This window comes from Arvicanthis niloticus, chromosome 29, assembly GCF_011762505.2.
Source record: "Arvicanthis niloticus isolate mArvNil1 chromosome 29, mArvNil1.pat.X, whole genome shotgun sequence".
Classification (NCBI taxonomy): Eukaryota; Metazoa; Chordata; class Mammalia; order Rodentia; family Muridae; genus Arvicanthis; species Arvicanthis niloticus.
In genome coordinates, this window is record NC_133437.1 from 13,711,779 (window position 1) to 13,736,362 (window position 24,584).

The 24,584-nt window shown below is 35.2% G+C and overlaps 1 protein-coding gene across 4 annotated transcripts in view; it reads left to right on the forward strand.

The window, feature by feature from the left end:
* Positions 1-24,584, forward strand: part of Edil3 (EGF like and discoidin domains 3) — a 441,307-nt gene that overhangs the window by 195,090 nt on the left and 221,633 nt on the right. For 3 of the 4 annotated variants that reach the window (XM_076927109.1, XM_076927108.1, XM_076927110.1), the window contains one exon: positions 879-1,007. In XM_076927109.1, coding sequence (XP_076783224.1) covers positions 879-1,007 — 129 coding nt within the window. Of the gene's footprint in view, positions 1-239; positions 325-878; positions 1,008-24,584 lie in introns of those variants that run through there. The other variant, XM_076927111.1, reaches the window with a different exon arrangement.

Genomic DNA, 24,584 nt, shown 5'->3' on the forward strand with positions numbered 1-24,584 from the left:
CCAGAGTACAAAAGAGTTTTGTGCCAGGCAGGCCTGGCCCCATTTGATACCACATAGTGCTTTGTCATTGCCTCAGGGAAGTGACCTGGAGTGAACATTGTTGCATCAGATCCTACAGATCCTTAGCTGAATTGTTGCAGCAGATCCTACAGAGCAGTAGCTGGATACTGCCAGCTCATCACACGGGTAACAGCTGCTTTTGCCCAGGGAAACCTCAGAATGGGTATTTTAGGCAGCAGTTTTCAATCTTTGTGGAACTTTCATTCTCAAAGTCTACAAAATGGTTATCGTGGACTCTTATGCAACTCTTCGTGACCTACTCAGGTTAGCAAGGATGACAGTATTTTCCCTAAGGCTATTCTCAAATTTATGAAATTTCATAAATTACTGCAAGCATTACTTAATTTTTTCTATATTGGTAGATTCAAATTATTTTTGCATCAACCAGGTCAAAAGCTCTTTTGAAACTGCAATTCACTATTAATTGTTTAACATGTGGAAGGTATTCTACAATTCAGAAATTCTGATAATAATAATTGAATTAGGGCGATTTTTAATGCATAATATGTGGTTGGTACTGTTCTGCATATTTTAATATATGAACTCTTTTCAACTGTAGTGTAACCACTAATGATAATTTTATTGTATTAATATTTTTCAAAAGACCTAACCGGGGCAACAGGAAAATTAAATAATTTCCCAAGATTGCATAGCTAAAAGATAATGGCGCTTATATTCAAATTTAGGCCATCCATCAGAGTTCACACAGCTGTGCTTTTCCTCTCGAATATCAAGAACAAAGTTGTCAAGTGAAAATGTTGATAAAAGCACCTTTTATTAAGCACATGCATTCTGAAGCATTTGTCGCTGTCTTTCAGGTCCCTGTGTCCCCAACCCATGCCATAACGGAGGAACCTGTGAGATAAGTGAAGCGTATCGAGGAGACACATTCATAGGCTATGTTTGTAAATGTCCTAGGGGATTTAATGGGATTCACTGTCAGCACAGTAAGTTATTTATATTCATTGTGCTTTTATTTTTATTGATCTATTGTGTACAAGTCATTACCCTTCTTGTTTGTGGTCACGTCACAGAAATGTCGAGTAGCACAGAGTCTGGGCATTTTGTCTCATGTGGCCTTTCTTCACAGTACATGTCACCACCCACAGGGCTGTTCCAGTCACCATACTTTATCTGATTAATAGTATGATTTCTATTTCTGTTTGTTATTATTAAGTTCAATTTACGATATTTTGGCTTTCATGTTATAATACTTATCTCTCTCCTTCATACTTGTCCTTAAGCTACATTCTCCAAGCATTCGAACAATTATTCTGGTGATTAGGGTCATAGCAATGCAAACAAACAAAGAACATAATAAGGACAAGAAAGGAATACTCTAGACTCTCACCCATATATAAGCCTGTTTTCTCCTTCTTACATGTTGACATTTATATGTGAAAATCTTTGAAAATTCAATAAACACAAAAATGCCCGATGAGTGGCATGGGACCTTACACACTGTTTATCTCAGCACTCATGCAGGACACAGTGTACTCTGAGCTGCTGAAGGATGTACTTACAAAGGTGGCCACAGGCAGACTGGATGCTGAAGGAGAAATGTTGATTAGGGTGACAAGCTGAGGGGTGGAGAGACAGCATAGGAAGAAAGAGCAGAGAGGGAATATTGCTGTTGAATACTAAAGTGATCCTGACGATAATGGTTTGAAAATAGGAACAAATCTTGATATATCAGACTTAGTCAGATTTTCAGGCCCCAGGAACAGACATACCATGTCTTAGCTCTTAGACACTGGAAGCATCTTGCAATTTCCTAGAGTCCTTCCACAGTTGGGAGTTTGTACAGCTTCTGGGGAAGTTTTCTGTAGTACCTAAATATTCTTATTACTTACGACTAGCACCCAACCTCCCTTGAATGATCTCTAAGTCTCTAGTCTGCAACAAGCAAATTAGAGGCTATGTATTTTTTTTTACACCAGTTCAGAAGTATAAACATTTAATTTTCTTGGAGGTAAGATCTCAATTCATTCTCCACATGGAAACATTACAAACAAACCTAGAGAGACTAAAATGGGAAATCTCAAGTGTCTTTGTATTCATTTATTCCCATGGAAAAATATGATAAACACGTGCACACAGAGTGTGAAAGATGTGCTATCAGATGCAAGGCCTTGGGGACACAGTCTCTGTACCCCTGTAACTGAAGCATGATCTTCTTGAATGCAATACACACAATGGATTTCTCTGAAAGAAGAATCCTATTTTTATTATGGGTGTTTTCCAAAATCAGATATAGGAATTGGTCAAAATTCTTAGCTTCCTTTTTTACAAAATACTTTATAATATGCATAATTTTATTGAAAATAAATTTTTATACAATATATTATTTTTACTGTCTCCAAACTCCTCCCTGGTCCTCTCTACTTCACCAACTATGCAACTTCCTGAATTTTCTTCATCTGTCTCTCTAAAAAGCAAACCTTAAAACAAAAAAAGAACCAGAATTATCAAGTATTAAGCTCAAGAAACACACACACATACACACACACACACACACACACACTTGAAATTAAAATGTAATTACCTCTTCATACTGCTCAGTTGTGGATCTATGTTATATGCTGGAAGAGGAACCTTCTCTGATGATGGATAAATGAGACATTGATCTTTTCTTATAGCAGAATGTCAATAGAAGGTTTATTATTATTATTATTATTATTATTATTATTATTGTTGTTGTTGTTGTTGTTGTTGTTGTTATGTTCTTTTAGCAGAATAGCATTTACTTTTCCTCCAGGTTCGTGGCCTATTCAATCTAAGGCCCAAGGCCGGCCACCCAAGGTATCATGTTAAGATGCAGAGACTGAGGATTTGAGAACACTCAATTCTAAGTGGGATGTCTTCATCAAACCACTCCCTTTAGAGGTCAGAGGGCTCCCTGCAGCACTTTCCAGAACCATGCAACTTCCTGAATTTTCTTCATCTGTCTCTCTAAAAAGCAAACCTTAAAACAAAAAAAGAACCAGAATTATCAAGTATTAAGCTCAAGAAACACACACACAGACGCACACACACTTGAAATTAAAATGTAATTACCTCTTCATACTGCTCAGTTGTGGATCTATGTTATATGCTGGAAGAGGAACCTTCTCCGATGATGCAGAGGCCATGGAAGGGTACAACATACTAGTTTGTTCATCATAACTTACTCAGTCTGCTTTCTTATGGAACCTAGGACCACAAGCAGAAGGGTCCACCACCCACAATAGACTATGCCCTCCACCATCAATCACTAAATAAAAAGTATCCTACAGCGTGATTCTTTGTAGGTAAATCCTCAATTGAGGTTCCCTCCTTTCAGATGACTCCAGTTTCTGTCAAGGTGACTTGACACGAAAGGAGCTAGTGAAGGGTCGCAACACTGAGACCTGGAATTGCACACACACACATCCACCACTTACTAAGTAAGACTCTATGTGCAAAGAACATCTGCTTGTAAAGAAAACTTTTGTTTTCACAAGTGGAGTCTCATTAGACATATTAATCACTCTTAAAGTAGGGTGCATGTCCCACAGTAAGTCGTCAACTCAAAACAAACTTAGTGGTTTTTTTGCAGATGGTTTTCCTCATTTATTTCTTTGGGCATTGTTCTGTATTTTTGTCTTACAATTTCAGTTTTTGTTTGTCTATTTGTTATGGTTTTTTTTTTTGTTTTTTTGCTTGTATATTTTGTTTTTCTATGTTTTATTTTTATGAACTGTGTTGTGTGTTGAGTTTTCTTTAGTTTTGTTTTTTTTTTTTTTTAATTCTACCTTTGTTTGTTTGTCTATGTCTGCTTGCTGTCTCAAACGAGAGCAAGCAAGAAAGAGCATGGTGTCGGGTGGTTAGGAAGGTGGAAAGAATCTGTGAGGAGTTGGTTAAGGAGAAACCCTGATCAGAAAATATTGCATGAAAGGAATTTTTCATAAAATAATCAAAAATATGTTTAATTACCTTATCTTACCCATTCCTCCCTCCAGATCTGCATGCTACTCTTCTTTTGCTCCCACTCAAATTAATAATTTTTATTCATTCATTGTTGGTACATAGAAAATTATATATATATATATATATATATATATATATATATATATGATGATACATAGATACATAGATCCATAATGTCACATATCTTTCTATTATTTAATATTGCCCCATGATTACAGTTGAAGTGGTGTGAAATTTATTTAAAAAGATATTAGATTAGAAAACCGAAATCACCTTTCAATGAATAAGGTCTATACAGTAATATTATCTCACATCTCCAGCATTTAGTTTCCTAATCCAGTACAAGCTAGTTTGGTTCCTTCCCACGATATTTAGTCATTATTAGCCACACAGTGGCATTAAGTCATCATTTGTTTCTCAACAAAGTGATCTATTCTTGAAAGTTGTTAGTGAGGACTTTTCCATCTGCCTCTGGCTACTACCTATGGTTGGCTGAGCTCTTTTGTGTATATCATTAGAGATGGGGGAGTAGAAGATTGTTCTTGCTCCCATTCCCCACAGTGGGGCATGCAAGTCTTTTTTCACATCCCCTTATTTCATAATATAGTAAGATGGACATTCACAATTTATAACTGAATTCCAAGGCTTACGTTAAGGCACAAAACCTGCCCCCTTTACTGTAACTTACATCACTAAACTTTAAATGTCTCTCTGGAATTGTAGTGGAAAGCCCAAGGCTGTGAAATTCAATTCAAACCTGGTATTTTTTTGTATCTAAATTACCCAGTCTGTCTCCTGTGGCATGCATCATTATTAGAAGAAAGACAAAAAAGGGTGAAAGAGGATGGAATTTGGATTGAGAAATTGGGATTTGAGACATGACCTTTACAGTTATTGAATGACTGACCTTGACTCATTCCTTTGACCTTTCCCCAATTGAAAATACATTAATTCAGGAATTGAACTAGAAATGGGTGACCTTAGGTTCACATAAGCCAGGAGAGTATTAAGACTAAATAGAAGCTTGCTCATGGCACAAAGGTTATCAAACCTTCCTCTTTCATGAGGAACTGAAAAGGATTATACATCAAAAAAGCAGATTTAGAAGTGCTAGATCCCTGAGAGATTTTTCGAGTAGGAAAAGTAGGAACAGAGCTGGTTAATCCCTTGCTTGGACATACAGAAATTTGAGCTGGTTTTCCATTCTCGCATCAGTTTTATGGCCCACATATTTCCAAGAGCATTGATACCCAAGGTGTAGTGTGATATCAGCACTATCCAGAAGTGTTTTTTACTTATTTTTATTTATTTATTTATTTTTTATTTATTTATTTATTTATTTATTTATTTATTTATTTATTTATTTATTTTGGTTTTTTGAAACAGGGTTTCTCTGTGTAGTCCTGGCTCTCCTGGAACTCACTTTGTAGACCAGGCTGGGCTCGAACTCAGAAATCCGCCTGCCTCTGCCTCCCAAGTGCTGGGATTAAAGGCGTGTGCCACCATCACCCGGCTCCAGAAGTGTTTTAGAAAGTTAGATTAACCACAGATCAGCTGTGTCAGAATTTGCATTTGAAAAAATCACTACTTGATCAACACATCCACATAAAATTTTGAAAAATATTTTTCTTGAGACTTTAATAATCTAAATATGACCACTTTAACAAAAACGTAAAAGAAATGATTTCTACCTTTTGTTATAGGGCAACAGAGATTAGGCAAAGCATTTATTAACTTTTTTGTAAGTCAAACAATTTTGAAAGTCAATGAATTGAGAATAGTAATAATATCATAGTAATATTTTGATTGATATGTAAGATTATTTTTATTTATACAATTAAAATATACTGTTTCATTTTATTGAAAATGGATTTCTTTTCAAATACTGTTTCTCCTAACCCATGTCTCCCAAATCCTCCCAGTTCCTCTTTACTTCCCCAGCCACCCAAACCTACACCCTCTCTTTCTCTCTCATCAGAATACAAACAAGCATAACAATATTTTATTAGAAAAATAAAAACAATGCTAATTAAATTCTATATGATAGTATGTGAGTTAAATATGTCTGTGAATATATATCTATAGAAAATCAAAAATTTTTGTTTTTCATGATATGTGACTGAGTTTTGTATATGTTTAGGAGAAACATTATTATGATATAAATTGCAAAAATCTTTTTCCAGTCCAGCACTGAAATTATTAATGTTGGATTAAAATTTTAAAACTATGTAAACTTTATTTTCAGAGTAACTTTAGTTTACAAAAAAATTATGAACAGGGAATATGTTAAGTTTCATTTCTCTTTCCTACTAGATAATTTGACCGTAATTTTGGCATTTTTGCTTGCGTAATAAGTACATTGGTAATGACTTCTGATATAGTACATAATTATGTAGATCACACTGGCCTGAAATTGACAGAGATTTCCCAGACTCTGCCTTCTGAGTGTTGCAAATAAATCTCTGCATCACTATTCCCAAGTTCTTTTAAAGAACTAGTAACATCCATACCGTATGATAGGATCCACACTTTTTATCATGTAGTTACATGGGATTTGAGAAGTAGAAAATCACGTGTCCATCATAGAGCCACACAAGGCAGTTTTACTTAGTTAAGTATCCCTTGTTTCTAGCTACATCTCCTTTCTTGTTCATCTCTTTAGTACACAGTTGCTGATATTATTTGTGCCTCCATGGTTATGACTTTTACAGTATGTGAAATTGTTACCATCTTAGAGTGTGTTGCCTTTAAAGTTAATGATTATCACTTAAAAATATAAATTCAGGGTTTCTCTGTAATATAGAGTCAATATCTTTGTTGCTCATATTTTTAATGCTAAAGACGTTCAATTCCTTTTCAGTTTTACTACTTTTGTTTGTATATTTGTCTACTGAAAAATAGCATCATTTCTTTGTTGTTTTGGTTTGGGGAAAAGCAAGCAAAGTAATATGCAAGTTCATGTGCAGGTTTTTATTTTTATATTTTTGTGGACATACATTTTCAGCTCGTTTAAGTAAACTTGGGCATGCAGTTGCTGGGTTTGAAGGGCAAAAGTGCACTCAGTTTGGTTAAAAAATTCAAACTTTCTTATTATGTGGCAGACTCATTAGAATGAGTCAAAAACTATGTTCTAGACTCTAATTGGTATTTGTTGTTTTCAGTTTCATATTTGAGCCATTACATGGGTTTTTTAAAATTGTACTGAAAATGCGATGGAATTACAACCATGTGAGATTTTTATAATAGTGTTAAGTACTAGATTTGATGTGGAACTGCCAAATTATATTTGCTTTTAAAATGACAAAGGATTATGTGACATGTACACACCAACATTCAAATATACGTGTAAATTAAAGCATACAAATTGCAGTATGTATTAGGTGCCTAATTTAGTTGTCAAGACAGTAGTCTTCTAAAAGGCACTTGTAAGCAAGGAGTTCTCTACAAGATGCTGCATTGAGTATGCCAGAAGTACTCATATTTTGTTTGTTGCCTAGTAACAAATCTAATGCCTCAGAGAAGGACGATTTCTTCATTACCAGGACTCTGCCCCTCTTCCCAATGAAGCATTTTCCTTACTGGCACACAGAATTTTCAGTTTCTTCCATTTCAAAAAAGAAAAGAAAAACTGACCTTGAAACAAGCCAAACACAGGGAGTAAAATGCCTAGCTCATTAAAGACATGGTCCATGTTATTAGGTTAGCTTAGGAAGAAAGCTTAGTAAACTCTTATTCAACTGAGAAAGCTAGTTAGAAAAAAAAATAGATTATAAAATTTCCTCTTTATATATTTTGCTACCTACTGTTGATGAGATTGATCTCAATTTTATGTTATCAATGTATAGATTAACACATTGAGCTACTGATTACGCAGTACTGGGCTTGTGCACTTCATTTTTTAAAACTGAACAATTCATGTTTACTTTATTGAGCCAATAATATTTATTATTTTAATAAATACTGCAATTGAATTAATAGTGCATTTCAAAATTATAAGCATTTTTGATAGTTTCAACATAGTAAAATGAATGACTGGCCTATATCTATGCCATAAAATCAGAAATTTAGCCAATACCTTGGATCTAATGTCTTAGAAATATTTTATTATTCTTTTTACTTTTTTGGGAAATCATATAATCAAGTAACTCATTTTCCAAGTAAATCATATAATCAGATCATTTCCCCTTTCACTTTCTACATCCTTCTTGCTTTCATTCAAGTCCATAGCCTCTATTTCATTAATGCCTGTTACATATATGTGTGTGTGTGTGTGTGTATGTTTACTCCTAAAAACATAAGTATAATTTGCTGTCTGTATAATATTAGTTTTAAGTACCCATGTGACCTTTAGCTTCATGAAACACAATGACCACTAACTTACAGATTACCTATCTATATTTAGAGTAAGCAGAAGACTATGAATTAAACCTGGTTTTTGACATAGTTCTTGATAACAGATAAATGACCAGTTGCTACCTTTATCATTCTTAGCTTCATTGGATATTTTAACTGATCAGATGGTTACTGAGACATCACTGTGCTGTGCACCAGAAATAAGATGTTTTCAAACACTGGGATAAAATACCTTATCTGCTGACAAAAGATGTTTGTTAAACTATCTCTACATTCATTTTGAAAATTTTATAGCTAGTATGCTCTAAAGTTTTAAAAGATGATAGACATTCATACTGATAGTTCTATATACTCTTTCTAAATATTTTATTATTTAAAAACAATTGACGCATAGCAAGCAGAGACTTCAAATGGAGCTTTATGTTTTTCTATAAGAACTTCTCTCCTTACCTTTGGTCACTCCTAATTTTAGCATGGTTAAGTTTTTCATTTCAACTATTAAACTGGGAGCCAGTATGCCCTAATGAAAACTTCAAAATTTTTAAGAAACTTTTTTCTTTTCTTTTTTTATTGAAAGTAGATTCTTCTATTATACAATACATACAAACCACAGCTTCTGCAACCTCTCCATTCCTCCTACTTATCCCCCAACTCCCATCTCCCCAAGATCTAGTCCTTGTCTCTCCTTGTCTGTTCCTCTTTAGTAAAAAGGAAGCCTCCAAAAAACTACAGACAAACAGGACAGAATAAGATAGACTAGGGCAAGGATAAAGCCCTCAGATTGAAGCTGGACAAGGCAACCCAGTAGGAGAAAAGAATCTGAAGAGCAGGTAAAAGAATAAGAGATATCACTGCCCCCATTAAGAGTCTCACCAAGCTAACAGCCATAACATATACACAGAGGACCTGGAATAGAACGCAGCAGGCCCCATGCTTACCATTTCAGTCTATGGGAGCCTGTGGGAGCCCTACTTAGTTTAGTCAATGGACCATATTTTTGTTGTTGTCCATCCCTTCTGAACCCTAGTCTTTCCTTCCAGTTGCCCATGAAGTTTCATGATCTCCAGTAGAAATCCAATGGAGACTACCAATTTAGACTCTTGCTTGCATAGTGTCTCATTGTGCATCTCTGCATTCATTGCCGTCTCCCTGTGACGTCTCTCTGCTGACAACTGGACAAAGCACTGATCTATGAGTATAGCAGAATACCATCAGGAAAAATTTCATTGAGTTTTGTGTTTTGTTTTGTTTTTGTTCTGTTCTGTTTGCTAGTTGTGCTGAGTTCTACTATAGGTCTCTAGGCTGTGCACTTTTTATTTCTTGACCTTCCAGGCTGTAAAGGACACAGGCTCCCTCCTATATAGGTTTGGGCTTCGAGTTAAACCAAGCATTGAGTGGCTACTTCCACAAGTTCAGTGCCACCACTTCCAGTCAGGGAAGAATATAGGTATAGGGTTTTTTTTTTTTGGCTGAGTTAGTTTCCAGGTTTTTCTTTCCAGTGACTGCAGAGTACCTTCTCATGCCAAAGAGACTAGAACATAGGGATGGGGTTTCCAAGCCTTCATCAGCTCTACCTCTCTGTGTTCAGTGGGTTGTGTAAAAGTTATACTCAGCAATGGGGCCCCACTCTTAGTTTAGCCTCCTGGGTTATTTTAGGAATCTCTACAAGACTTCCTTGGCCAACAACTGAACAGAATGTAACACAATCCCACCCTCATAGGTTTCTGTAAGATTCCAGTGCACTAGGTTTCTAGGTTTCCACACTGCTTGCTCTCCAAATACTTACCCAATTTCAGCTCTGTCTCTCCCCACATTCCCTCCCTCCATTCCTGCCCCCAATCTGATTACTGCACCTTGTATTCCAACAGTCGCAAGTCCACTTGTAGAACCTATTCCATTGACTCTTCTAAGGCAGATCCATGCTTCCTCCCTATACTTCTCTTCTTTTCCTAACTTCTCTGACTCTATGGATTGTAGATTCCTTTTGTTTTTTACTTAACATCTAATGTCCACTTGTAAGTGAATACATTTGTCTTTCTGGGTCTCTGTTACCTCACGCAGAATTTTTTTTTTCTACTTGCACACATTTGCCTGCAAATTCAGTGATGCCATTGTTTATAACAGATGCCATTGTTTATAACAGATGAGTAACACTCCATTGTGTAACTACACCACATTTTCTTCATCCATTCTTTACCTGAGGAACATCTAAGTTTATTCTAGTTTTTGGCTATTATGAATAAAGCAGCAATGAGCATATTTGGGCAAATGTCCTTGTGGAAAGATAGAGAGTCCTTTGGTTATATGCCCAATAGTGGTAAAGCTGTGTCTTCAGGTATGCCGATTACGAATTTTCTGAAGAACCACTGTACTGATTTCATGGTGTCTATATAAGTTTACACTCCCACCAACAATGAAGGACTGCTCCCCCTTGTTCCACATCCTCACCAGCATGAGCAATTACTTGTGTTATTGACCTTAGCTATTCTGACAGGAGCAAGATGGAACCCCAAAGTGGTTTTTATTTGCATTTCCATGGTGGCTAAAGATGTTGATCATTTAAGTGTTTGTCAGTCACTGGAATTTCTCTAATGAAAACTCTCTGTTTAGATCTACACCCCATTTTAATTGCAGTATTTGTTTTATTAATATCTTCTTTTTTGAGTTCTTTACATATTTTGAATATTAAACACTATTGGATGTGGAGTTGATAAAAATCTTTTCCCATTTATGGGCTATCTGCTTGTCCAAGTGATGGTGTCTTTTGCTATATAGAAGCTTTCAGTTTTATGAGGTGTTATTTATTAATTGTAAATCTCAGTGTCTGCTCTATAAGTGTTTTGTTCAGAAAGACTTCTTCTGTGCCAAGGCTCCCAAGTTCATTCCCCAGTTTCTTTTCTATCAGGTTGGGTGTATGGGTTTTTTATTGAGGTCTTGCATCTACTTGAGCTTAAGTTTTGTGCAGAGTAATAAGTATGGATCTATTTTCATTCTGCTACATGCCAACATCTAGTTTGATTACCACCATTTGTTGAAGATGCTGAGTTTTTCTTTCTTTTTTTTTTTTGATTTTTTTTTTTTTTTTTTTTTAGCCACTGTGTATTTCTAACTTCTTTATGAAAAGGCATATGTATACATGTGTGTGTGGTCTTCAATTTGATGAATCAATGTGATCATTGCTTTGAAATAAAGATCTCAAAAAAGATTTTTTATTGACAGTTGACTATCAAGGTTGGATTTGGCTTTCTTTTGTTCCCCTCACTTATGGCTGTAGACTTATGTGAGATAGCTTATTTCTGTAGACCTGAGTTTCTAAGAAGCATAAGAAGCATGTAGTGATCCATATAGATGTGCATAATACTTTGGCCTGCCACAGAGACATTAGCAAATATATGTTGCTCCTTATCACCAATCTACTTAACAAGTAAAAGAGTTAAGTAATTCAAAAGATTAAAGATTTTTGGTTTTCAGCCTTGCTTTTATGTTAAATTCACATGAGGATCCATTAAAAACATGCGATTCTGGTTCCCACTCCAGATATTCTAATATAATAGTAAAGTCATCAGCCAATTAAAAATATCCTCATATGGTTCTCGGTTGAAAAAAAGATGGTAAACAGAGTTCTAGACCAATCCCTAAGGATTTTCAGTGCCTTAATGAGACTAAACAGCAAAGCACTGAAAGAAAAACCAACATTAAAATACAGAGCCAGATGTCCATTCAGGATGTGCAATACCGTAAATTGGTGAATTTGGCTGTTTTTAGTTTCATCTTTGTTAAAAATAAAGCAAGTCTTTCTATGGAATAGTAACTCATAACTGATGGAAAGACTAAAGTAAGAGGTACTAGTTTGCCCTTCTTAAGAGTTCATAACCTCTAGTGTATCCATAGTAAGCAGCTATAAAGAATTTTTAGATTCTTGTTTTATTTAATAGTCTGGAAACCAACACAGGTATTGTGTGATAGACATAGACAACAGACATGTGCACAGAAACATTCCAATACATAAACAGAAGTTTATGATGTTTCAAGTGAAATTATCTGATATACACAAAGTCCAAAATAATTTAAATCGTGATTTAGACAACAATGAATCATTTTTATTCATTTTCTTATTAAAAAAAGAGAACATTTGACTACCAGAATGGTAATACACTCTGAACAGAAAGATGTTGTTTAGTTTACCCCCAAGGTCAAATCCATAAAGGCGTTTTTCCTCAGAGTAATCGGCCTGAGCTTCTAGGACCAACTCACAAATAATTCTACAAAAAATATCTCAGGAATAGAGATGCTTTAAAAACATGTAAAATCCAATTTCCTATGTTCTAAGCCTCAAGTGATACTACATTTGACTTCCAGATTACTTTTGTGCTTTCTCACGCATCTCCGTACCTATGTATGATATCATTCCTCGTCCAAGTCTTCCCCTATCATTTTAGAAAATTCTTTATTCATACATTTGGCATTGTTCGTTAAGAAAAGTGTTCCTACTTGCCTGAGATTCTGTATGTGTTCAATGAGAAATGTTTTCTCCTGGTTTTCTTAGGGAGTCAACCTAAGACCTACTACTAAGTTGCTGACTACTCTTTTCTCTGCTCTGGTCACCCAGTCAATTAAAACATTATATGGCCTGAAGAAACAACAGGAAAATTCTAGTCCTCCATAGATCCCACTCATTTGTTAAATTAGAAAGCCATGTGGCTGTGTCTAGACCATTCAAATCCCTTTAAAAATCTAGATGTTCAGCCTTCCTGCCTGACCTGCTCTATAATACTGGCTTCAAATAGCTACCTTAGGCTACGTACTGGTCAGACAATACAACTGTATTTCTTACTATCACCTCAACTAGCTTTCTCAGAATTCAAGTTTTGAAGAGTTATAATTAATCTTTACTTTTCATAAAACAACATCTGTGCACACAAAATCTGCCTCCACAACCAGTCAAAGCCCACTAGTCCACACTTCTCTTATTGCTCCAAGCATTGTTCTGTACATGGAAATACAGCAATAAGTCACAGTAATCAAGTCTCTCTGGTCCCAGCACCTCTAATGGGGAAAACAATCATAAATTTTGCAACATATACATTACCACATAGCTAAGTGATTGCACTCATGCAATATCTGAAAAATAAAGTAAGTCTAGACAAAGATCTGTGTGTAACCTCATAGAAGATTAATTTGCAATAGCTCCATACCAGAATCTGTGCAGATGACGTTCAGCAAATTAATGGTTAAACAAACCACAAAATGCACACACACAGTGCCTTTTTGAAACGAGAAAATTTTAGAAAAGAAATGAATAATCTGCAGATATTAGCAGGGAGGAACATAGTTATAAAGGGCAATGTAAACCATTCAACATACAGATTATTATGATAGATTATCAATTCTATATAGTGATAAAATTGTATAGAAAAATTATATGTACAAATCCAATATCATTTAACGGATATTGGCATATTATAGTAATAATATTTTTCTACTGTTACAATGTTAGTTTTGAAAATGAAAAAGGCTCAGGCAAACTGATAATGTGTGCTAAGGCAAAGTATTGCCCTGTTTCCTGTAGTATAGATGACTTCATCATGATAAAAACTTTCAACTATAAAAGATTATGTGATAGTATATACTATCAAGTACCACCGTAAATTAAGAAGAATGGGGATTAAGAGGTGGAGGAAAGTAAGTGTTGTTTACATCCTGGTAAACCAATTTTCTGTCTCTATTAATATTTCAATAGAGATGTGACTTAAGCCAGAACTCTAGTCACATCAATCAATGATTAGAGAATGAAGCGATTCTGAATGGAATGAATAGTTACAGAAAGATTCAAAACCAAATCACAGAAAATAAAAGACTAGATGATGGAAGCTCTTAAAATTCATATACAGAATTTGAAATTTTCAATGTTGCTCTAGAGATACCCATTGGGAGAGTAGAGTGTTAGAGAGTAAGTCAGCTAATCACTGTTTTGAGAAAGATCCTGGCTGCCGGTGGGAAAAAAAAAAAAAAAAAGATACTAACATCACAAGAGTAGAACCATCAAGATAAGCTACTAGAATGCTGTAGAATGGTCAGAAGGATAATGAAGACTCTCATAGAAGTCTACATGTTCATATTTGGAGACTAATTTAACATGGATTACACTGATTACATAAATATTTGTGTTTTGCTAATAAACTTCAGTAGCACATAAATTACTCGTAGTTATTTAACATCTTGCTATATATTGGACAATATAATATATTCTTGTCACTTCCAGTATGTGTTTTTTTTTGAGCTTTGTTTTTACTCTCTACAGTATGATAGATATAGCCTAGAATTTTGAAAAGGATATATAAACTATAAAATACATATTTGGGTAGCCATTTTATATACATAAATAAGTATTATAAATATCACCACACATATTGCTATGTATGATTTTTATAATACTGAATTTTGTAATTTGATCTCTTTTACATTTATTTATTTGGGAAAGAAGATATATGTATGCTATGGTGCATATATATAAGCCAGAAGATGACCTGAGTGGATTTCTCCTCTTCTTCAAACATATGGTTTCTGGAGATCAAACTCAAGTAGAGAAGCATGAAGACAAATACCTTTATCTACTGAGCCATCTTATTGGCCCACACTACACATAATTGAAATCCATAAAATTCATTCCCTACATAAGAAGCTATGAGCAAGTGATGGCTGCTGGGGATGGGAGAGGAAGACTTTCTTCAGGGATGCATCCATTGAAAGACTCTCTCTGGATCAGTTCATGATTCTAGATCCATGTAATACATGAAGCACTAAGCGGATTCAGTGGATTTAAAATAGAGGATGCAGACACACATGAGTTGGGAGAGAAAAGTAGTAGTGCTTAGAGAAGCAATTGTAAGGAAGAAAATGGGGCTCTGATGAAAACATTATATGCATGTATAAAATTCTAAAGCAATAAAACATTATAAAAAGAAACCATAATACCATTACCCACACCATGCTGATTTCTATCAAGTACAGGACTGCATCTTGCCTACTGCTGCACTCTGGCACATCACTCACTACTCCTTGCAAGCTACAAATGAGTGTTTGCTTACAGGAATTCTAAAAAAGCTTCTCATCAGAAGTGTTATATTGCACTTGCTGGTTTGGTTTTCAATGTAAGTACACAAGTTGTTTGTATGCTGCTGTAAAGTAAAAACTCTGGAGTATAAATAAATAAATAAAATAAATAAATACAGCTATGATTTTTCAGCGAAGAAACAACCATAAAAATCAATTGACTAGATACATTATCATTTTGTCTTTCAAGTAAGCTGAGTTATAATTGTACAGTGCAGTCCACTTTAAAGAAAATGTTTCAAAGGAAGTATGTAAATCAAGACTAATATAATTACAAGCTAAAATACAATAGTCATTTGGGGGAAAGAAGCATAATTTACACTGTAATGGAGTATCTGGACATCATGATTGTATTGAACGAATATTTACCAATGTTGCCTTTTAGAATGTAACTTGACTTATTTTTGCTCTCATTTTTCCTTATTGATTTGGCAATCATATCACAGCCTATATATTCATAGAAATTTAAGGCAATATATACTTTGAAGATGAATTACCCTTTGCTTATCAGGGAGTTTAAGTAATTTTATATATTACAAGTTAGAACAGTTCTGAACAAAAAAAGAGTCATGCTTGATCATCTGAAAAAGACCATTTTAAGTGGGAAATGAAGAAATGTCTTGACTTTTTTGTAGTAGGATAAATACAATTTATCAGAAAGATGAACACAAGCACATTAAGTGAAATGAGAACCCATATTTACCAGCTATTACTTATGTGCCTTAGCATGTCCTACAGATTTAAATTAATGATTGTGATAAACCCTGGTTTCTTCCCAATTAGAGTTACTTTTCTCATTCCTGTATCTGGCCATATAGATAAGGAAAGAAAATTTGAAAGTAGGAAGAGAAAATTTTGGCTTAGGTTTTGAGAGTGGAAAAGTCTGCCTCGGCAGGGAAGACATGGCTGAGAAGGCAGCAACTGATAACAGGATGATAGCAGGATAGCTACAGTCATGAATCATGGAGAGATGAAGGTTGATGTTCAACTTGTTTTCTCACTTTTTCATTGTTAGTCACTCCATGGCTCCAGTGTATTCCATCTCAGCCTCAACGAGTTTAGGCTCTCTCTCTCTCTCTCTCTCTCTCTCTCTCTCTCTCTCTCTCTCTCTCTCTCTCTCATTAAACACCTTTGAAAACAGTGCTGGAGATGAACCAGGTACATGTATCTGAGATAATTCTGAGTCCAGTCGAGATATTGATGAGGGTCAGCTGACACTTTTTTAAGCAGAGCGCACTGGGTTGACCGATTATTACTACTACTCCAGATGATAATGGCCAGGCAATTTGAAATATTTGAAAGTGCTGTTGTATAATCATGTGTTATTTATTCATCATCATTTCAATCACTGCTTTTCCAAAATATTCTTTTCCTTAAATATGACAGAAGAAAGAAGTACTAAAATAAATACTGATTATATATGACCTAGTTTTAAAATCTCTACAGAACTACTAAACTAGATTTCAAAAGTAGGGTCTAATTGTGGTCTGTTCCCTTTCAATAGCATGTGTGAGAGGTAGAGTGGAGAAAGGGAGAAAGGGAGAGTCAGTCACTTACTAAACAATCATGAGAGGAAGACAACCCGTAAATGCTACTGTTATTATTTCCTCTTCAGAAGATTTATCTAGGCTGGTATCTATTTTCTGTGATTTGTTAAAAAAAAAATATCCAGATTCTGTGTATAGTCTCCTGCAGTTTCTACCAAAGCACCATTTCTGGTCTTACATGATCCTATAAGTTTTACTGTCTATATGCTTTCCCCTTGTCTATCTCCACTATAGGCACTCTAAATAACTATCTTAAATTAGCCATTACAATAAGCCATTTCTGTGTTCAAAACCATCTCCAGTTACCTAGTATGTTTGGATCTTGATGTCTGTATCATCCAAACTTCTTGCTGAGACCCAAAAGGCTGGGCCTGCTAATCTTCCTGTCCATCTATTCCTACTGTGGTAGTTTGAATACGGTTGGCCTCCATAGACTCCTGCTTGAGTAGGAGGCTTGGCCTTATTGGAGCAGGTGTGGTCTTGTTAGAGGAAGTTTATCACTGCAGAGGCAGGCTTTGAGGCTTAAAATGCTCAAGCTGTGGCCAGTATGAAACACATACACTCCTCTTTTGCTTCTTGTGGATCAATATGTAGAGCTCTCTGTTCCTTCTCCATCCAGCACCATGTCTGCCTGCACGCTGCCGTGCTTCCTGCCATGATGATAAGTGACTAAATCTCTGAAACTGTAAGCCACACCCAATTAAATGCTTTTCTTCATAAGAGTTTTCTTGGTCATGGTGACTCTTCACAGCACTAAAACCTTCACAAAGACACTCATCCCTCTTCATTTGATTTTTTTTTTTGATCCCTTCTTGTCTTCTATCACGACACACTTGGTGTCAGGCTCTGACTATTACGTCTGTGTCATTTACCTACTTTGCTTTTCACTAATTAACTGCAATGATTATTCTATATCTTGATATTAGACTCAGCAAAAGAGTTACATTTCAAGGGGCAACCAATACAGCCAATAAAATGCTATTCTGTAACACCTCTTGATACAACATTCTCTTATTATTTCTGTTAGTAGTGGTTGTAATAGTGTCCTTAATATTATTATTTATTAGCTCTAGCATTAGTATTTTCATTACTCACAACATTGACTGTACCACTGAAGCTTTTAAAATTCTTCAAATTGCTGTGTATAGATGCAGTTATAAGCTATACAGGGCCTGGAAAATGTAGCCTAATATGTGCTGTGCATACAAAGAGAGTCACTCCAGAAAAATCAGTTTGCTCATTTTAAAGCTTGAATTATGATGCAGACTTTTCTATTGTATTTGTGAGGGCTTTTTTTTTTTAATCATTTTTGTCTAGCAAAAACATAATGTTCCATTCTAGAATAAAGTGTTAATTTGCTTATGTTTTACTCTCTCTGCCTTGATTGAAAGAACCTAGGTTATAGTAACTTTTTGATATATATATATATATATACATATATATATATGTATATATATACACACACATATATATGTATATGTATATATGTATATATATGTGTATGTATATATATGTATATATGTGTATATATTTATTAACTGACTAAGTGAATATATTGCTGTTAATCAATAAATTTATGTATCATGAAATAATAGTGTGTCTTCTATGATGTTTGTCTCTGAAGTAAGCCAAAAGGAAACATTTAAATAAGTATGTGCCTTTCAGAGCTTATGAACTTAATGTGGAATGAAAGACCACTTCATCCGACATAAGGTTTATGGCCTAATGAATTTTGGAACATTGTTTAGTTTCTTATTTTTGATATTATCAATATTCATGGTCTTTTTTAATGGTTATGCCGAGTGTTTCAGTTTTTAAAGAATGATTTATAGATAAATGCTAGATAGTTTTAAAGAACTTGCGTAACTCAACTGCAAGGCAGAGGTTTGGAGCAGTATAAAAAAAATCACAAGTGGAGAATTTAATCACCATTTAGAGGAGAGTGGGCAGGTGATTGATGTGGAAAGCAAAGTTAGAGTGCATATGAAAGTTATTGCAAGGCTCCTCTGCATCGTCAGGTGTATATGTTCTACTCCAGAAACTCACTAGAAGAAAGACACTCATGCATATATAATGACAGCCTCTGTTAGTCATCTACAGTTGTCCTAGAAATAGTGAATATGTTAATGTTGTCTTGCATGTGGTGACATACTTTATCTAAAATATTAAAGACAAGGAGCTCAGGTCCCCAGCAAGATTGCCTAGATAGTGATCTGACACTTTCCTACTCGTCTGCATCATGATGCATGCCTCTGAGTGAGCACACTGATTTTCCTGGAGTGACTGACTCTTCACATATGCGAAGCAATCCTCTGCCAAGATGTGCATGCCTTATCACTACATCTGTACAGAGCAAACTGAAGGATTTTATACGTGTCAGTTTTACAGCCAAAGGACTGAATTCTGCGAGAGCAATCATGTAAGGTGGCACTGAGTAGTGTTGGAGCTGTGTGCAAGTCCAGAGTTATCTTTGGAAGAGAAAAATGCCCAGAAAACCCAAGATCAAATTGAGAGCCACCCAAAGTGATTTGTCACATAACTGGTGGTTCTGAATACATGCCCTTTCACAACTGTGCTGACCTCCCAGGTGCCTCCATTTTGGAGTGCTTTACACCAATCAGTAAAGCAAATCTGTGTGGAAACAGTTCAGGGGGAGGCTCTTACATTCATCTGGACATGTTGATTATAAAATATCAATTTCTTAACAGCGAGAGGCCTGCTATACATGCTTCCTGCATTGCTCCCAGTAAGTGGCACAGTTCACTACATCCACAAACTAAGCCTCAGCACTCTGCCAGGCTGATGGCATGTTTTGGGACTGATAACACTTCTTGGTATCATTTGTATCCTCTTATGCACCAAATATTTCAGCTCTCCACTTGCCATTTTTCTTCCACATTTGCTGCTTTTCCATATCCTGCCTGGTTCAGTTCCTGTGACCAGAAAGCGTTTTCATGATTGCTCAATTCCAATACCAGGTCTATGGTTTCTCTCTCTCTCTCTCTCTCTCTCTCTCTCTCTCTCTCTCTCTCTCTCTCTCTCTCTCACACACACACACACACACACACACACACACACACACACACACACACAAATACCCCTACCTTCATTTTCCGTGTTGCTTTGACCCATTTCTCAGATATATGAAAGTTATATGCTTGCCTGAGATGTACTTGACACATAACAATATTGTAAGATTGTATTTTAAGCATGTAGGCACTCAAATATATTGGGCACATTGATGATCAAATGAATAATAGCAGGAATTACTGCTTAATTTTAGACAATTAAAATGGAAACCAGGAGGAAACATACTGAATGCCAAAAGAAATCATTAATATTTCTTTAATTTACAGTGGAACTGTTGGAGTCATCTGCTGACTGGTTGATGCTACAACTGCTTCACCTAGGAATTTATCCCATATTAGAAATGTGCCTGCCATATAGTAGATTATAACATATATTTGTTTAATAAATCAAAGGGAAACATCTATTTTCGTATTTTTCATTTTTCTTATTTCATGGAAGCTTATAATGCCATTTCTGGGGAAAATGGTGATTAGAACCATGATCTAGACAAACAATGTTGAAATCCACTGAGTGTCTTTTTTAAGTTCCTATGACTCAAAGACTACAATATAGCTTTAGATTTCTGTTCTTGTTCATAGTTTTTTTTTAATATTTAGAGACTTTACTATAATTCATTTGAACAGATGTGTATGAAAATGATGTGCATTAAAAATAAATCAATAGTCTTCGGTTCCTCATTTGGCTTTCATGCATAATGAGAGAGTCACAGCATGGAATATTCAGAGGTAAATAGAGTCCCTCGGGACATCTTCAGAATATCCAGTCAGTCTACTCACCGGCTGGAGATCATTCCATGTTTCTAAAAAATCCTTATAATAATAATTTTTCATTTTTAATATAGTAAAAATGGGGTTCATTTAGATTTAGCTGGGTGTTGTTATTTGATGATAACATGGATGATATTTTTCAATGTGGATATTCATTTTATATCTCTATTCAAAGGTCTTTGATATATTTAGTATTTATATATTAAATATGTACTAAATCTTGGTATGACATTATATTCCTATAAAACAATTTCTGAGATAATATATCCTTGCTGATTTTATCATAAATTTTATTCATTAATTGACTCAATTTTGCTGAAAAAATCTTTTAATTCCTGAGACATTGGCTTCTTGACTCTTAACAACTTTCTTATTTATAAGATCAGTTAAGATACATAATAGTTAGATTTATGGTCTCCTATGTAAAAATTAAAGACACATGAATAAAACTTGGTTTCTTAAGGTAGTTGAAGCTGTTTTTAAGTGATACTTGGAGCTCAATGTTATATAATTTGTTTTTCAACTTGATGTGTAGCCATTCAAAAGTTTATTGACATTTTTAATCTAAAAACACAGTGTTTTTCTTTCCTCTTAAGATCAACTGAACTGAAGAAAATATTTATAGCTTGCTATCCTTCTGCTATGGTTTATAGATTGACAATTTCAATTTGTTAGGACTATATTTAAAGTTCACCTCCTGGATATTTTCTAGGTTTTAGAGATTTTGGTTGATTCAGTTTTGTCATTTGAAAGTACAGTCACTCTTTGAGGTTCAAATTCTTCGTCCAATGTTTAGTTTCTCCTGTCTTTTGTCAATTCAAATCCAAGAACTTTGGTAGCTTTTTGAAGCAATTCATATTGTTTCTTCCAAATGCTCTCTTTAAAGTTATGTTAAGTATATAGTTACTGATAAAGGGACCAGAACACAGTGAATCAAGGTTAAAAAGAAATAAAAGGCTGGATCTTGTTTTTATGTTGATTAAGGTTGCTTATAATATATTAGATTTAAACTGGTACTTTTGTACCTGTGAGATGTACAAAAACTAGAAGTTGTGGTTGATATCAATCCAGATTGAAACAGGGCAAAGGCAGGAAAGTTTAGGAGATGGAACTGAAATCCCAGACTGTGACAGAGGAATGCATCCAGATTTGCTGTGGAACAGCTACAACTCCCTAAACAAAGCAGCTCTAACAATGAGATGATGAAGTTCTAGAGCATCATCTAGGGAATGTCCCAATCTCCCTGCCTCGTGGTTCACAGGGACACAAGGCAAGATGGCATAGTGACAAAACATTGAAGACGAGCTATGGATGGGGAGCTCTCAGTGGTGAAATAGCACTAAAGAACTTCCAAAACATTTCTCCCACAAGAGAAAGAACCTACGGTTGAGTTTTGCTGAAGCTACAGCAACACAACCATCAAGAAAGCATTTCATCTCTGATACAGAGATTAAAAAACACAGTATTGCCGTGCAGTCCTGGCGCTCGCCTTTAATCCCAGCACTTGGGAGGCATTGGCAGGTGGATTTCTGAGTTTGAGGCCAGCCTGGTCTACAGAGTGAGTTCCAGGATACCCAGAGTTACATAGAGAAACCCTGTCTCGAAAAACAAAACAAAACAAAAAAACAAAACAAAAAAACCAAAAAACCAAAACAACAACAAAAAAACAAAACAAAACAAAAAAAACCAAACAAACAAACAAAAAAAAGCCGGGCAGTGGTGGTGCACTCTTTTAATCCCAGCACTTGGGAGGCAGAGGCAGGCAGATTTCTGAGTTAGAGGCCAGCCTGGTCTACAGAGTGAGTTTCAGGACAGCCAGGACTACACAGAGGAACAACAACAACAAACAAACAAAACAAACAAAACAAACAAACAAAAAACAGTATTTTAAGGAAGGTAGTCTATAATAAGAAAAACAAAGGCATTCTTCATTCTTTCCTAGTTCCATTCTTACCCAGTGTCAGGAGTGTCAAAAGGAGACCTTCCTCTAATATCATAAGCTCCATAGTACGGTGCTGACAGGCACAGGGAGCCCACACACCTCAGGGCATATATTGTATCTCAATGGCAGAATATTTTATCCAAATCACACAGAGTACACTGACCTTGAACAAGTGTCTTATTCATATGTGTTCTTTGATGGATAGACCATATTAATATATCCATTCCTCAGCGCTGTAACAGGTATAGACAAATGTTAGTTTGAGGATGAATCAAATAATGGAGTTTGAAAAGTAGCATCTTTCAGGAAATTAAGTGACACATGTTTTTATATAATTTATTACTTTATTTATAAGTGTTTGCTATTTATTATTATGAGAAGGCTGCCGTTTTGATGCAGATCTGGCAATGCTCTGAGTCCCAGCTTCTTGTAGCATGTAATGAACCCCAAATGCACCAGATGAAAGGAAAAAAGAAGTCCCAAATCTAGTTTCTTGTGAATTTACACAAATACATGAATTATCTTACTATTTAAGCTACAATTGTATTCTTGCTTCTTAAAGTAGGCTCAAGACTTTTTTGTTGTTTAAAAATGAGCAGAAATTTTACTCTAGTTGTTTAAAATGATACAATCTCAGAAACCAACAAAAATCAAGTGTTTATCTAAGAGCAACTTTTGGTCTGGCTTTGTTTATGATTTTAAATCCTGGACAACTCTTTAAATGAAGACCAGCAGTCCTTCTTAGTTTTGAGACTGTTCTTTCAGGCATCCAGTGGTCCTACCACATCCCAAGTTATCTAGACCTAAGTGCAAGCTTCTGCTAGCACACCTAGGTTTCTATAGCAGTCATCCTGAAGTACAAAAGAATGTTTTTAAATATTAAAATGTTTTTCTCCTAAAAAAGAAAATCGTACTAAAAAGAATAAATAATAACTATTCTTTCTGTAAATCTATACTGAAATATAGGTGAAGAAATGTGAGCAAAGTAATTCTACAACCACTGGATGGATATATACCCTTGTTTTTTAAATCTAATTAATTACTTTATTTACATTCCATTCACTGTCCCTTTTCCCAGGCTCCCCTCCCATAGTTCTTCATCCTGTTCCCCCTCACCCTTGACTCTGAGAGGAATTTGCACCCCCAACAAACATACCCCTTTCCTGGGACCTCATGTCTCAGAGAATCAGGCACATCTTCTCCCACTGAGGGCAGAACAGGCAATCTTCTGCTATGTATGTGCCAGAGGGGACAGACCAGCCTATGTATACTGCCTGGTTGGTGGCTCAGTCTCTGAGTGCTCCCAGGGGTCCCAGGTTAGTTGAAATATTCTTGGTATAAATAGTAATTCATGACATAATATACAAAACAAAACCAAAACATGAGCCATAAAATAATTACTTTATAATTATTTATTTATTAAAATTACATTACACACACACACACACACAAATGTTCCTCAAAATTTGTCTCTGATTTTAATATAGGAATTTAAGATGACCTTAATCACAAATTTAGTTCATTTATTTAGATACTAGTTGCCTTTTAACACTTTGTATTAATGTAAATTTCTATCCAATAAATTTTATTGCAAAGATGCAGAAAGTAGTTCTCTTGAGAACCCTGTGGCTAAAATGTTCACACATGTCTGTTCACACAGAGACAATGGAGATATCATTAAAACATCACAAAAGTGCTTGTTGTTTATTTTCATTTTTCTATTTATACATAGTAGGCACCCAGTATATGATTTTATAGGTTTAT